The sequence below is a fragment of the Corvus moneduloides genome, chromosome 9, assembly GCF_009650955.1.
Source record: "Corvus moneduloides isolate bCorMon1 chromosome 9, bCorMon1.pri, whole genome shotgun sequence".
Classification (NCBI taxonomy): domain Eukaryota; kingdom Metazoa; phylum Chordata; class Aves; order Passeriformes; family Corvidae; genus Corvus; species Corvus moneduloides.
This window is the reverse complement of record NC_045484.1, coordinates 9,050,525-9,064,928: the sequence shown is the minus strand read 5'-3', so window position 1 is coordinate 9,064,928 and position 14,404 is coordinate 9,050,525. Positions and strand designations below refer to the sequence as shown.

Genomic DNA, 14,404 nt, shown 5'->3' with positions numbered 1-14,404 from the left:
TTTTTAAACAGCATGGAAACACAGTACGCTGTGTGTTTTTCCGTTTTAAAGTTCATGAAAGAGAAACAGATGAGACCGATGTTTTCATCGAGTTTGTGCGTCTCATTCTACTTTTAATTTTAAAATATTTTGTAAATTAAATTTATTTACAAAAAAACCTCCCCATGTTGGTTTTGCTTGCTTCGTGGGTTTACTTTGCAGCGTGGGGAGGAGAGCTGTTTGTCAGGGCGGCTGGTGCCCGCCGTTGTTCCATTTCGAACCCCTCAGAGCCCTCACGCGCCGCGCTCGCGGCCCCGCCGGCTCGGGCTGTTTAAATGAAGCGCCGGGCGCTGATTGGCGGAGGGGTGAGAGGGCGGGTTGGAATGGGCGCGAGCCAAGCGGTGATTGGCTGGTGCGCGACGGGGCGGGGTTGGTGGGCTCGGCCCGCGCGGGGATTGGCGGAATCGTGGGTTTGAACGCTCGCGCGGCGGTTGGCGCAGCGCTGCTTGTGCGGAGCCGCTGCCCCGCGCCCGCCTGGCCATGGCCGCCGGCTCTGTCACCGCAGCGGCGCGGGGGGACCTCAGCCCCGCCAAGAACCCCGGCCGGCGGCGCTGGGCCGTGCGGGGGGGCGAGGAGGACGCGGACGAGGGCCCCGCCGTGCTGGTCCTGAGTTACTTCTCTCGGCCGCCCTTCCTCAGCTTCGGCCGGCTGCGAGTGGGCGCCTCCCGCACGCGCCTGCTGGGCATCGACAACCCCAACGAGGATGACGCCGAGGTGGTCATCGACCGCTTCCCGGCCGCTGCCAGGGGCTTCAGCATCGAGCACCGCCGCTTCCTTGTGGAGGTAGGCGGGGGGACCTGCGGGGCCGGGGGCGGGGGACACGCGAGGGGACAGGTGGGAGTGCTATCGGCCGCAGGGCCGGGGGCTGCCCCCGTCAGCCGCGATCTGAGGCAGCCGCGGCCCCGCTGCGGGCGGTGCGTGTCGGTGCCGCGCTCGTGTCTGCCGGTTCCCCTGAAGGGCGGCGGCTGCAGCCGGGGGTGGCGGGGTCGGGTCCCTCGGGCCAGGGGCTGTCGAGGCCGCGAAGGCGCCACAACCTGACTCAAGCAGGTGTTTGCAGCGAGGAGCAAAAATTGAAATGAAATGGATTGTTCTTTGGGAATGTTTTAAAGACGGAGACCTGTCAAAAAGTGTCAGGACATATGTGTAGGAAAAAGGCTGAGGGGAGAGGATACCAGTTCGCTGTTCTGCACGTTAGTTAGTGACACAATAGAGAGCAAAGCATGCTTAAAATAGGACTAAACATTTATGACACCTAAGGAAATGCAAACTGTGGCTAGTCCAATCCATGCCAGTTTTTAAAAGAATAGTTTAGATGAACAAACATCTATGATTATCTAGACTGTCCAGAGCGTTTGTGAGAGAGAACGAAACACTCTGGAGATTTGCAACAATGGGCTTATAAAACCAGGCTGGAGTCCCACTTCGAAATCTTGGAATAACATGTTCCTGTAGGAATTAATGAATAGAAAGTTTAATGCCTTCCTTGATCATTTGCAGTATCTTCCCTTTTTTTCAAAGAACTTCTATGTCAAATCTCATGTTAGCATGCCATTTAACTGAAAAAATTGACACTTGTGTTTAGAGTCAGCTAAGGTCCTAAAAATCAACCTCTGATTATTAGTCCCACTATAATTCTCTCAAAATTACTGTAGAGGATTTATAAGATTAATATGTGCAAAAAATTATGTAATTTCTTCTACTCACCTTTACTCAAACCTTTTCCTTTCTAGTATGTGTCATATTTATATGTATTTTTTCTTGTTTTCCACTATAGTTTGATAAAGAGGTATATGTCCTTTTAGTAAGACAACATTTTTGATAGGGGTCACTTAAATTTATGTATCAGAGAGGGAAAACTGACATTTAAACATTTAACAATTTTTTGTCATTTCATGTTGTCGGAATGTATATTACTTCTATATACTGCTCCTGGTTTGATTAATTACTTCATCTTCAATGTTACAAAAGTGTACCTAAATGCTAGATATTAAATATTTCTTTTTCTCCAATAGGCAGGACAAAGAATCTTTGTTTCTATCACATGGACACCATTAGAAGAAGGAAAAATCAGAGAACTGGTGACTTTTGTTGTTAATGACGTTGTAAAACATCAAGCTGTGCTCCTTGGTGCTGCTGAGCAGCCCCCGAAGAAAAAGGTGTGTGTGTGTGTTTGTGTCTTAATTCTGTTACTTTGGCATGGCTGATGCAAATATTGTTTTTTATTACTAGAAAACTCTGTTTCATTATTGCAAAACTCAGTGATAAATGATGCTGTGGAAATGCCCATTGTCCTCAACTTTTTTTGGCTGGGTTGGAAAGTAGGTACTGATACACTACGGCTTAAAGAATAAAACTAAAACATGACCAAATAAATGGTTGTCAAGCCTTCAAATAACATATAGTGAATTATTTTTGATTAGGTGTTCTTTTTATAGCCTTTTTAAACTTTGAATGAATATGCTAGTGATGTTCACTTTTACATGTAGAAGAATTTAGAAAGCCAGCACACTAACTTTTATTTACGGTTCTTTTTCAGAAGAGTCTTTGGGAAACATTAAAAAAGAAAAACTCTTCAGGAACATCTGCAATAAAAGCTAAGAACACTCTGGAAATTAAAACTGTTAATAAAACATTTCGAGTTTCTCGGAAGGCAGATAGACTTAGAAGTCCACTTCAGTCACGTGAGAATCAGAACACGGTGCAGAATAATATATCCCAAGGAAGCGACCCTCTTGCTGGCACAGAAAATCAGCTGCCTCCATCTCCTATTGCACGAGTGGCAGAGGAACATGGCAATACTGTTCACACACCACTTGCCCTGAGAAGGTCTACTGCGTTTGGGGATATTGCTGCCTCTGGAAATGAGGAGTTGATGCCTGAGATAGACAGCTGTAACATCAATAAATGTGTTACTGAGCGCAATCAATCACAATCTGAAAGTGCCTCCAGTTCTGCTGGATTAGCACAACTGCCAATTTCAAATGATGGAGGAGTTCTTAATTTTACGCTCTCACCAGTTTCCACTCCGGAGCACTCAGCCTCTGCACCTGTTTTAAGTTCAAGGAGAATTTTAAGTCCAGATGCTTTTGTAAATGACAATTATCAAGTGGATATAGATGTAACAGAACAGTCTTTTCCAGTCCTGTCACCTGATCAATTTGTGAAGGACAATTTGTCAGATAAACAGTCACAGACTCCTAAACCTGAGGCAGCATTAATATCGTCCACCACAGAGACTTACGTTGTTAAGAGATTTCTACCCTCAAAATGGAAAAAAGATGGAGGTGTAGAGACAGAAACTCAAGTTCACGTAGAACACAACTTAAATGAAGTCTTTGAGTTACATTGTGTAAAATCACAGGCGCTTCATTATGATAAACCCCAGGAAGATCACTGCAGTTTTCCTTCTGCAGAGGAGCTTCAGACTGACAGTCTTTCTCAGAGAGAGCAAACAAAAAAGCGTCCAATTCTTTCTGCCACTGTCATAAAAAGTAAGCCTGGTGCTACTGAAGAAACAAGAGTGGAAACCCGCCAGCCAAAATCTAAAAAATGCCTCAACAAAGCAATAATAGGATGTGCTAATGTGGTGCCTATACATACCGAAGCAGAAACCTCAAAACACCTGCCAGTTACAGGTGCAATTTCATCTGAAAATAAGTGTCACAATGACAAAGTAAATTCATCTCCTACTGGATCAACTTCTTCATGTCGTAAGAGGAAAAGTGAAACGTGTTTAGGAAATAGTAGAGTTGCAGCTCCAGTGCATGTGGAAGAAGTGGAAAGAAAAAGAGCTCTGACCTCTAGCACGGACAATCAAACCCGTACGATCAGACGACCATCAGCTTTCAAACCCACGAATGGAGAGAGAGCGGGGCAGAGAAAGAAAGCTGGTGAGAAGTGTTTCCTTCATTTACCATTTTCTAAAAGATGCCTTTGATTAGGAAATGTGTATAGCAAACTGAACTGTCCAGGAACAGTCAGCAATATTTCATATCTCTCAAATGTGAGCCTTTGCAATATGCGTTTTAAAAAATTGAATGGTAGGTCAGAGTTTTGGTTATGTAATTGGCTTCAAATTTACTTTATTCCTGTGTAAATTTGTTAATGGCAATAATAGGGAAAGTATATAAAAGCTCTTGAGCAGAGCCCTTCTTACGTAATTCAAATTTTCTGGAAACTTACTGCACAAGATTTGTCACATGTACATTTACCACTGTGATTGTTTGACTCCATTGCTGCTGTCATATATTTTCAAATGTCGAATCATGAAGGTTGGAAAAAACCTCTTGAAGCATTGAGTCCAACCATTAGCCTGGCACCACCATGTTCACCACTAAACCATCACCCCAGGTGCCACATCCATGCACCTTTTCAACTCTTTCGGGGTGGTGATTCCACCACTTTCCTGGGCAGCCTGTGATAATTCCTAACCACCCTTCTAGTGAAGAAGTTCCTAAGTCTTTTTCAGTCTCCTCCTTTTTACTGTCTGTTTACCTTGTTGTCAGCCTTGTGTAGATCTCTCTGCCTTATTGTTTGCCAATACTTTGTTGCTTGAAGATCAGAAAAAGCTGATGGCTTGCATTTCAGTTTATTTTGGGTTTTCTAACTCTTCCAATCCCCAATATGCTCTGGAATGTGAAAAGAATGAGGGTCTGTAACTTAAAGACGCATTTAATTTGCAAAATTTAACTAACAGGAAAAATTCATCATGGCTTTTAGATCAAAATAGCACATGCTGCTTTCTTCAGTTTAATGATCTGTTCTGCGATCTGGATTTGATTTGGGGCTTTCAGTAATGCACTTCAATGTCAGGCTTTTTAAGGTGGTCTGCAAAAGAATCATGTGCTGAAAGTGTTGATATGCAGCAGGAAAAGGTGTGTTATCTACCAGGTTATTAATCCATTAGGATAAAGATAGATGGGCTGGACAAGGGCAGAGTAGAGGGGAACAATCTCCTCCCACGACCTCTGGCCACCCCTCTTTTGACACAGCCCAAGATCTGTTCGGCGTTCTGGGCTCTGAGTGCACGCTGTGGGCTCATGTCCAGCTTATCATCCACCAGAACCCCTAAGTCCTTCTCTGCAGGACTACTCTCTCTGATTTCTTTTCCCAGTCTGTTGTGGCACCTGCACAGTTCAGCTTTGTGTCACCTGCAGATGTGCCAAGAGTGTGCTCGATCTCTGTCTCTGTGTCATTGATAAAGGTATTAAAGAGCACCAGTCCCAAGACAGATCCCTGAGGGACACCATTCATCACTAACCTCCATCTGGTTATACAGCCATGGATCTAATTCTTTATCCAGTGATGCACCCTCCAAATCCATATTTCTCCAATGTGGAGACAAGGATACCACGTGGGTCTGTGTGGAAGGCCTTACAGAACTCTAGGTAGATTACATCAGTCGGTTTCCCTTGTTGACAGTGTCAGCCACAGAAGGCCACCAGACTGGTCAGGCACAATTTGTCCTAAGTAAAGCCATGCTGACTGTCTTGAATCATCTCTTTGTCTTACATGTGCTTTAACATCACTTCCATGAGGATCCATTCCATGATATTCCCAGGCACAGAAGTGGGACTCACCAGTCTGTAGTTCCCTGCATCCACACATCTTCTTTCCTCGCCTTTTCAAATCATCAATATTTTTTATTTCTGAAGTACCATCTTGTCAGGCAACAACTGTACTTCTTCTGCAACAGAATACATTTTTATCCTTCATTTGGCATTAATGTGAAAGTATGATTGTGCTAAAAGGCTTTGTTGCACCATGTTGAGAAAGCCTGGATCTGCGTTTTTCCTTGTGTTTTATTTAAATCCTGTATCTGTGCATTGGATAATACTTATTAACTAGTGCCTTGGTGCACAAACTAACACAAGTCAGGCTGCTCTGAATTGAATACCAATGTAGTAAGCTGTCTAACTGTGGGAAGGAGTGAATAAAGCCCTAAAATTCATAACTCTTACCCCAAATGTTTATAGAATACACCCTGTTGCATGTTCTAATGAAAGTTTGTACAAATTAGCCTAGTGTTTCTAGCCATATAATGAAATTCAAATGCTGCATTTCCTTAGGGTTATGGAAGAACTGTGATGTACAAGAGCAGTTATTTGCTCTTGAACATTCTTCCCCTTTAGTTGTAGCCAACATGGTTTCTGTAACTTTCCATCAACAGGAAGCTCCTGTTGGTATTTTGAATGGTTCATGGGGAATTACTCTAGTTCTGTGCTTTAGAAGTGATAGGAACTTTAATGCATTAACTTTCACTGACATATTTCCTGTTGATATTTATGTGTTAATGCTGGTAGGTTCTTCACTTCAGAAGGCATCTAAAACTACCAAGAGAATTAGTAAACCTGTCCCTGGATTGGCCCAGTCGCACCTGACATTTGTGAAACCACTGAAAACAGGTAGGCAGACTCCGGGTGTTTAGTAAAACACTGAACAGAATGTCACAATTGTACTGCTGGTGTCAGGTAAGACCTAACTGGTTAGAACTGAGAGGAAATAGAAGATAGTACCTAAAATGAATCAATACCTAGTAGAACAATATATGTAACCTTTTGTGATCTGTTTTGACTACTTATAAGAAAATTGGTTGCAACACATGGTCAGCTGAGAGTAAATATTACTTTCTTCCAGACTGGCCTGTAAGTGTGAAAGCTACATTACAGTTACGCTCCCAGTTTACTGATGGTTATCAGTTAAATACCTCTTCCATATCTGATAACATTTTAAGACAACAACAGAATACCTCAGAAGAGAAAATTTCTTCCCAACAAGATAAAACTTTTGCAGAGTTAAGAATACTGAGTTGATCTGCTCTGAAAAATGCATCTATAAGATAGTTCTTCCTGGATGTAATCCAGTTCAGCTTGGGTTTGCCCCACTGCAATGGCCTGAGTTCTAGATATCTTGTCTTAGTTCTAGTGCTGTAACAGCTTAGTCCATATTTTGTGGCTGAAATTAATTTAATAGTCCCTGATCCGCAAGTCACTGATGATTTTAATGATCTGCTTTTTTGGCTATAGTACTAAATGGAATCTCAAACATTAATCCTTTCCACAATGAAACATTATATGGGTTATCAAACATTTCGAGAATTGCAAAGGCTTAAGTTTTTGTTGTTTTGTTTTGATTTTTTTTTAAGTCATCCCTAGGCACCCAATGCCTTTTGCTGCTAAAAACATGTTTTATGATGAACGCTGGAAGGAGAAGCAGCAACGAGGTTTCACCTGGTGGTTAAATTTTGTACTTACCCCAGATGACTTCAATGTAAAAACAAATACCTCACAAGGTAAGAGTACAAGAATTTTGTCTTCTCATTTTTTTAAGCATTATATTATATATTTGTTAAACACTAATGAGTAGTAGTACTCATTTAACCATAAACCTTTTCAGGGTCATGTTGTCATATTTTTCCCCTTCTGATATGTGTGGATAGCTCACTTGCTCATGGCAAGCACAGCGCACCACGCCCCCAGCATGAGGAGCGTGCTCTGCAACCAGAATGCACTGGAATGTGTGGCTGTAGCGCTGCTCAGTGAGTGTAGAGTGGGGAATCCCCACCTGCTGGAAAACATTATAGCTGGCACTTTACTAAAAGGAAAACTTACTTTTTCCTCTATCTTTAGCTTCATTTGAAAAAACTGAAGATGGAACCATTAGACTTAAAACTGAATTCCTAGTACTGCTCACTTACGAAATAAGTGTTCTTATATTTAATACTTGACTAGTATTCTTGTACTTGACAACATATGTTTAGTGCAACAGCTGACAAACTTCCTGAAGGACAAATCATTAGTTAGAATGAAAATAACGAACTGTCAGCTTAGAGAGGGGAAAAAATAAATGAGGTGTGCAAAGCTACCTTTATTTGAGATGTAAATGCCTGCTTTTTGTGTGTGTTTAAACAGTAAACGCAGCTGCTCTTATCTTGGGAGAAGAGAACCATCACAAGATGAGCCTTCCTAAGGCCCCCACGAAAGATGAGGCATCTCTAAAAGCGTACACAGCTCGCCGTAAGCTGAATAAGCTGCGGCGCGAGGCCTGCCGCCTGTTCACCTCCGAAGCCATGGTTAAAGCCATCCAGAGACTCGAGGTGGAGATCGAAAGCAGGCGCCTGCTGGTCCGGAGGGACAGGCACCTCTGGAAAGACATAGGTAAGAGGTCTGAAACCTGGCATTCTGTCCCCTTGTAAGTATGGAAAGGATTATTCACACCCTCGGTTTGCTGAATCTAAAATTGGTTAATAGAAACTTTTGCATCGATATGAAATGTTTGCTGGATCTAATATTAAAAGATGCTCTCTTGCAGGAGAAAGGCAGAAAGTCCTTAATTGGCTTTTATCTTACAACCCTTTATGGCTGCGTATAGGTCTGGAGGTAAGTGCACTGTGTATAGTCTATAATCTGTAAGTTTAAAGGACATTTAGCAATTTTTTTGGTAGAGGTTGTTTTGCGTTTCTTTGTATTTTCTGCCATACTAATTCAGGTAGGTTCAATTCAGTTCTACCATGATGACTATCTTTAAAATTGTTCCAATGTACTTGCTTTAAAAAAATGATTACCTTATTAAGAAGGAAAATATTTAATGAAGGGAATTGGAAGTTAATTCCCTGACCAATAACACAAAAGCATTTACCTATCAGTTTCACTTTACTAAACTGGAGAAGAATGCGGCTGTCTTAAAGAAGTTCCTGATTGATTTCTCAGATGATCATACATGTTTTGAAATGAGATTAGATCTTCTGAAATTTCCTTTGGCTTTACCTTTCAGTGACTTAGTTGAAAACTCTTTGAGTTTTAGAGACCAATTGCCATTTATTATTTTAGAAATTCAAAACTGTATATATTTTAAAAAATCCCATAGTGTTTAAGGTAATTTTTAACACTTCTGCATTTTTTTTCCCCTTCTTTCATATTAGACTATTTATGGAGAACTGATAGCTTTGGAGAGTAATAGTGATGTTATGGGTTTAGCAATATTTATCCTTAATCGCTTGCTTTGGAACCCTGACATTGCAGCTGAATACAGACATCCCACTGTACCTCACCTTTACCGGGAAGGTAATGATTACTTCCAAAACCAACTTATTTGTAGCACTTAGTTTTTTAACTATCACTTACTGAGTTCTATCATTCTAGGTCATGAAGAAGCTTTGTCAAAGTTCACACTGAAAAAATGGTTGCTGTTGGTTTGCTTTCTGGATTGTGCCAAACGTTCCAGAATGATTGACCATGACCCCTGCCTCTTTTGTAAGGATGCAGAGTTCAAGGTGAAAGCTGTGATTTGATGTCTCTCTCCAGTATTGTCCTAAGACTCAGTGTAGTATTTTTTCATTGTTTTTAATCTGACAAAAGTTAAAGCTGCGTGACTTACTAAAAATAATTTTTTAAAAGATACATAATTTTAAGAATTAGAGAAGTAAATATGAAATGTAATTTGGGAGGTACAAGGGATGAAAATTGTATTCTGCTTGACAAATATTGTAATGTTAAGATTTTATTTGTTTTTTCAATTTTAGGCTAGCAAAGACCTTTTGCTTGCGTTTTCCCGGGACTTCCTGAGTGGTGAAGGTGACCTTTCCCGCCACCTGGGTTACTTAGGACTACCTGTCAGTCATATTCAAACTCCACTTGATGAATTTGATTTTGCTGTTACAAACCTGGCTGTGGACTTACAATGTGGCATTCGTCTTGTGTGCGTTGATACAGAATTCTATTGAAATACTTATTTTCTTTTATATAATACTTAATGTGAGCTCATCAGAGGCATTAAACCATGCAATTACCTTTGTTAGGAGAACAGTGGAGCTTCTGACCAAAAATTGGAGTCTTTCAAAACAACTGAGAGTTCCTGCAATAAGTCGGCTACAGAAGATGCATAATGTTGATATAGTTCTTAATGTCCTTAAAGAGCGAGGAGTGCACTTGAAGGATGAAAGTGGTAAGGCCTAGAAATCAGGCTTATTCTAAGTGCATCAGAAAACTGGTGCACATTTTAATCCCGTGTTTTATTTGATAGGTGCTTCAATTGACTCCAGGGATATCGTGGATAGACACAGGGAACGAACATTAGCACTGCTGTGGAAAATTGTCTTTGCCTTCCAGGTACTATTCAATTGCTTATTTTGTTTGGTTTTTGCTAGTTACAACGGAGGAATAATGAAAACACCAGTCTTTTCAGGAATATTTGATGTCTGTGAAAGCCTCTGCTAATCAAATTTTAGACTGAAGTTATTTGCTTTGCACATTTAAAGTTCCATGTAAACATTACTAAACTGTGAATTGTTCCCTAACGATACAGCTTGGATAATGTTTTAACTGTGTTTTTTCTTACACATTCATTCACGTTTTTGGAAAACACTGAACTTCTGAGTTTATGCTGTATAGTAGCAGAATTGGTACTTTAAAATAATGTTGATCTCAAACTACAGGTGGACTCTTACTAAAAGGACATTTTGAGGTTACACTGATAAACAGTTACAGAGTAATTCTGAAGCTATAGCTCTTCTACTTTTTCTTCCTTTTATCTGAAACAGTCAATTTGATGAAACGTTCTTGAAATAAGAATGAAGATTTCTTAGGCATTACTACAATGACATTTCAAAAGTTAGTAGAGGAAGTTAAAGTAACTTTCTTAAGACTGTTTTAAGAGTTGAGTCACAGGATATTTTAAAAATAAATGTCCAACTATGTCCAACTGACAAGTCCAGTTGGAAGGAACATGATGCGTGAAAGGCAAAACAAAATAAGTTAAGGTGGAATTTCACCACTAGGTAGTCAGGAATGTAAGTGCAATTAAGTATATGTAAAGCAAGAATATTAAAGACTTTAGCTACAGAACTATCACTAAGGTAGAACAATATAATAAAAATCTAATGTAGTTTTTTTTTTTCTTAAATACTGTTACACTATTAAGTAACTATTAAGTTAACTTCCTTCAGTTAGTTCTTCTGATGCGTGTGTCACAGTTGCATTGCTTTTGATTAGAGAAATAATTTCAGTGAGTAGTGGCTTTATCCAAACACTGTGGATATGCTGCTTGTTCTCCAAATCTTCCATCACAACACCAGCTCAAGTCTTTTTGGAATCCCTTAAAAGAGGAGGATTGGTACATGGGCTCAGTGGAAATTCAGGCAGGACTCCAATTGTTTCCTCTGAGAGCATGTTGAAATTACATGGGCTGTTTTGGGGAATTTCCCTGTTTCTCCCAACTATTAACTAATGCAGTAACTGTTTTACACAGAACTGTGGGAAGGGTAGATTTAAGGTTTTTTATCTGCCATCTATGCTGGCAAATCCAGATTATCTACTACTGATTGTGTGGCAGGTACTGCTAAAGTGAGCATAGTTTCTCTTTAAAAATGCCACATTTAAAGCTCTGCATTCAGTGGCTGTAATGCCTGGCATGTCAGACTGTTAACACATCAATTTTTTGTTTTTCTTCCTAACAGGTGGATGTTTTTCTGAATGTGGAACAGTTAAAAGAAGAAATTGAGTTTTTGAAGAACACACACAGGAGAAAAGCACGATTAGGTGCCATCAAGACTCTTGCAACTGGTTTTAGAGTACAGGAAGACAGTAGTAACTTCTCATCTCAGAGTTACAGTGAAAATGTGAAGCTGCTGATGGCATGGGTTAATGCTGTTTGTGGATTTTACAATATCAAGGTAAATAGTTTTGTGTACACTTCAACAAATACACCCTGTGCTGTCATAATTCTTTACAGAGCAGAGTTCTTCAAACTATCAAATAAGCAGTAGAAGTAAATGGTAATTATTTGTAAATATCCTTCTGGACTTTGTTTAATCTGTTTTGAAATAGCCATCACTCTGTGAGTTTAGCTGCAGCTCTCTTTTAAAAAAAAAAATCAGACCAAAAAAATTTCCTCTTCCAGTTAGTCTTGTGGATAAAAATGCTTTTCAAAAATAGAACATATTTGCTGGAATGGGAATTGTCTGTGGATTTTTAATGAGCCTTCATTTTAAAAGTATTTGTGCCTAGAATTTTCAGTGTTTATAAGAACTATGAGAACTAACATTTGGGCTAAGGTCAGTTCATCTCCTCAGAGATGTTTGTTTAGAAGGAATATGTTTGCTCATTCCAAGAAGGGAAGCCCTGGTCAGAGACCTGACTCTGGTCAGAGTACTGTCGCAGCTGCTAGCCTTTCTGAAGGGTAAAACAGAGCACTTAGCACTGATGCAAATTCAGAACTTATTTCTTCATTGAAAACCTAATGTAAAGGTATCTGTAGAAGTTTACTTGGGATCCTGCTGTTGAAAGATTGGTTCCCTTGTAGGTTCACTGTACTGACGCGTTTTTGGTTTCTGGATTGTCACAGCTGTATGTCACTTTACAGTAAATGTTCAAAGGAAGCAATAGCTACCTATTTTTTTTTTTTTGGTTAAAAAATAATTTGCACTTGGTCACATTTAAAGGTACAAGAGAAGAAATTAATATCCAGTTTATACCTATTAACTAGTAAGAAAAATTCAAGGAATTTGTATTTTATTTTATTTAACAGGTGGAAAATTTCACGGTGTGTTTCTCAGATGGCAGAGTATTATGCCATTTGATTCATCACTATCACCCCTGTTACGTGCCTTTGGAAGCTGTGTGCCAACGGACAACTCAAACTGTAGAATGCTCGAGAACTGTTACAGTGGGACTAAACTCCTCCTCCTCATCTGAGTCTGACACTTCTCTAAATGTTGTGGAAGAAATGTTTGATCAAAGTGAGTTATTTGATGAACAGAAGTTCATGTTAGACCTATTTCTTTTATGCACAATTTGATTTGATTAATGTTTTGTCTTTACAAAGCTGTAACTCCCTCAGTCCTATACAAGGAACTCTTGGACAATGAAAAGCAAAACTTCCAGCTGATCAATGCTGCAGTTTCTGACCTAGGTGGGATACCAGCAATGATTCATCATGCGGACATGTCAAATACAATTCCTGATGAGAAGGTAAAATGCCTTTGGAGTCTATATAAACACGTTCTGCCCTACTGTGAATGTGTCCTGCTCTTTTGAACAGCCCTTACCCTGCTGTGTTCTGTGTTTCTGTAGGTTGTTATCACCTACCTGTCATTTCTGTGTTCACGGCTTCTCGATCTTCGGCAAGAAACTCGAGCTGCGCGATTAATTCAGGCTGCTTGGAGGAACTACAGGCTGAAAAGGGAACTGAAACGCTCTCAGGTACTCTTTGCTTGTGCAATATTCATAGGTTCTGCATTAAGGAAAAAATAGAGAATATAACTTCAATGGAAAATACAGGTTTTTTGGAGTAATACTGGCATTTAAACTAATGAGTGCCATTTCTATCATCAAAATATGTGGCCTTCTTGGTGGTGTAATCTACTAAATTTCACTTTTCTTTTAGCCTCCTGAAGTAATTACAGGTGTTTAAAGGCTACTGGGTTTTTTTGTGTCACCCCTTAAACTCTTTTCCCAATGTTTCAAATATAATAGTTGCACTGCTTCCTTAAAACAAAAAGGAGTAGTTAATTCCTGTCAATGTCTACAAGATGAGAGGAGTAATTAAACTTCTGCATGGATTTACTATTTCTGTTAAGGAGCTAAGCTCCACCAGTCTTTTGAATTGAATTTCATGAGTTCTGATATTCTGTATCTTGATTTTCTGGTATTTATACCAGAGCTTGTGAGGGTTTCAAAGCTGACACACTTAAGGTTCATAAATGCCACCACTGTGTTTTACTAAGTTAGATATTATTTGATGCTGGAACAGAATTCAAGTGAAATATTCTAAGACTCTGTGGTGTAGAAGGGGACAGGGGTTGTATTTAGGATTTTTCATCTCCAGTTACTTTACTTTATAAAATCTACACAACCTTAATAATGACGACAAAACATTGCCTTTACAACTCTTTTGAAATAACTAAGAGTAAAGATGCTGGTGGGGGAGAAGGAATCAAAACCAAAACCCTTTAAACATTGCAGGCATTATTTTTATTAATTAATCTTAGAATGTGTGCGTATGTACTATATTTTTATGAAATTGCTCTAGATAGTTATTCAAATTAAAAACTTGAGTGAAAATTCCATAGCTAATATTCAATGGAAATTTACTCTTGGTAGGAAAGAGACAGAGCTGCTCGGATAATTCAAAAATCTGCAATGAACTTCTTGGCTCGCCAACGCATCCTGAGGAAAGAGAATGCAGCCATTTTCATCCAGAAGCGTTGGAGAGGATACTTGGCCAGGATGACTCTTTTCAATCTGAAAAAGGCAAGGCTGGAGCAAGTCAGAAATAAATCTGCCACAGTCATTCAGGTAATAAAACCTAAAGTGAGATTATATGGCAAGGAAACCCCCTGAAACCTCTAAGAAATAGCCTTGCTGAGGAG

The 14,404-nt window shown here is 39.9% G+C and overlaps 1 protein-coding gene across 1 annotated transcript in view; it reads left to right on the top strand.

Moving 5' to 3' along the window:
* Window positions 1-473: 473 nt before the first annotated feature.
* The window catches only part of ASPM (assembly factor for spindle microtubules), a 27,565-nt gene continuing 13,634 nt past the window's right edge, over window positions 474-14,404 (top strand). Inside the window, exons 1-17 of the mRNA XM_032117359.1 lie at window positions 474-822; window positions 2,052-2,195; window positions 2,576-3,929; window positions 6,342-6,443; window positions 7,184-7,330; window positions 7,950-8,195; window positions 8,350-8,417; window positions 8,960-9,101; window positions 9,180-9,310; window positions 9,560-9,735; window positions 9,836-9,981; window positions 10,060-10,145; window positions 11,492-11,707; window positions 12,562-12,772; window positions 12,859-13,004; window positions 13,107-13,235; window positions 14,136-14,330. Coding sequence (XP_031973250.1) covers window positions 520-822; window positions 2,052-2,195; window positions 2,576-3,929; window positions 6,342-6,443; window positions 7,184-7,330; window positions 7,950-8,195; window positions 8,350-8,417; window positions 8,960-9,101; window positions 9,180-9,310; window positions 9,560-9,735; window positions 9,836-9,981; window positions 10,060-10,145; window positions 11,492-11,707; window positions 12,562-12,772; window positions 12,859-13,004; window positions 13,107-13,235; window positions 14,136-14,330 — 3,942 coding nt within the window. The 5' untranslated portion in view covers window positions 474-519. The remainder of the gene's footprint in view (window positions 823-2,051; window positions 2,196-2,575; window positions 3,930-6,341; window positions 6,444-7,183; window positions 7,331-7,949; window positions 8,196-8,349; window positions 8,418-8,959; window positions 9,102-9,179; window positions 9,311-9,559; window positions 9,736-9,835; window positions 9,982-10,059; window positions 10,146-11,491; window positions 11,708-12,561; window positions 12,773-12,858; window positions 13,005-13,106; window positions 13,236-14,135; window positions 14,331-14,404) is intronic.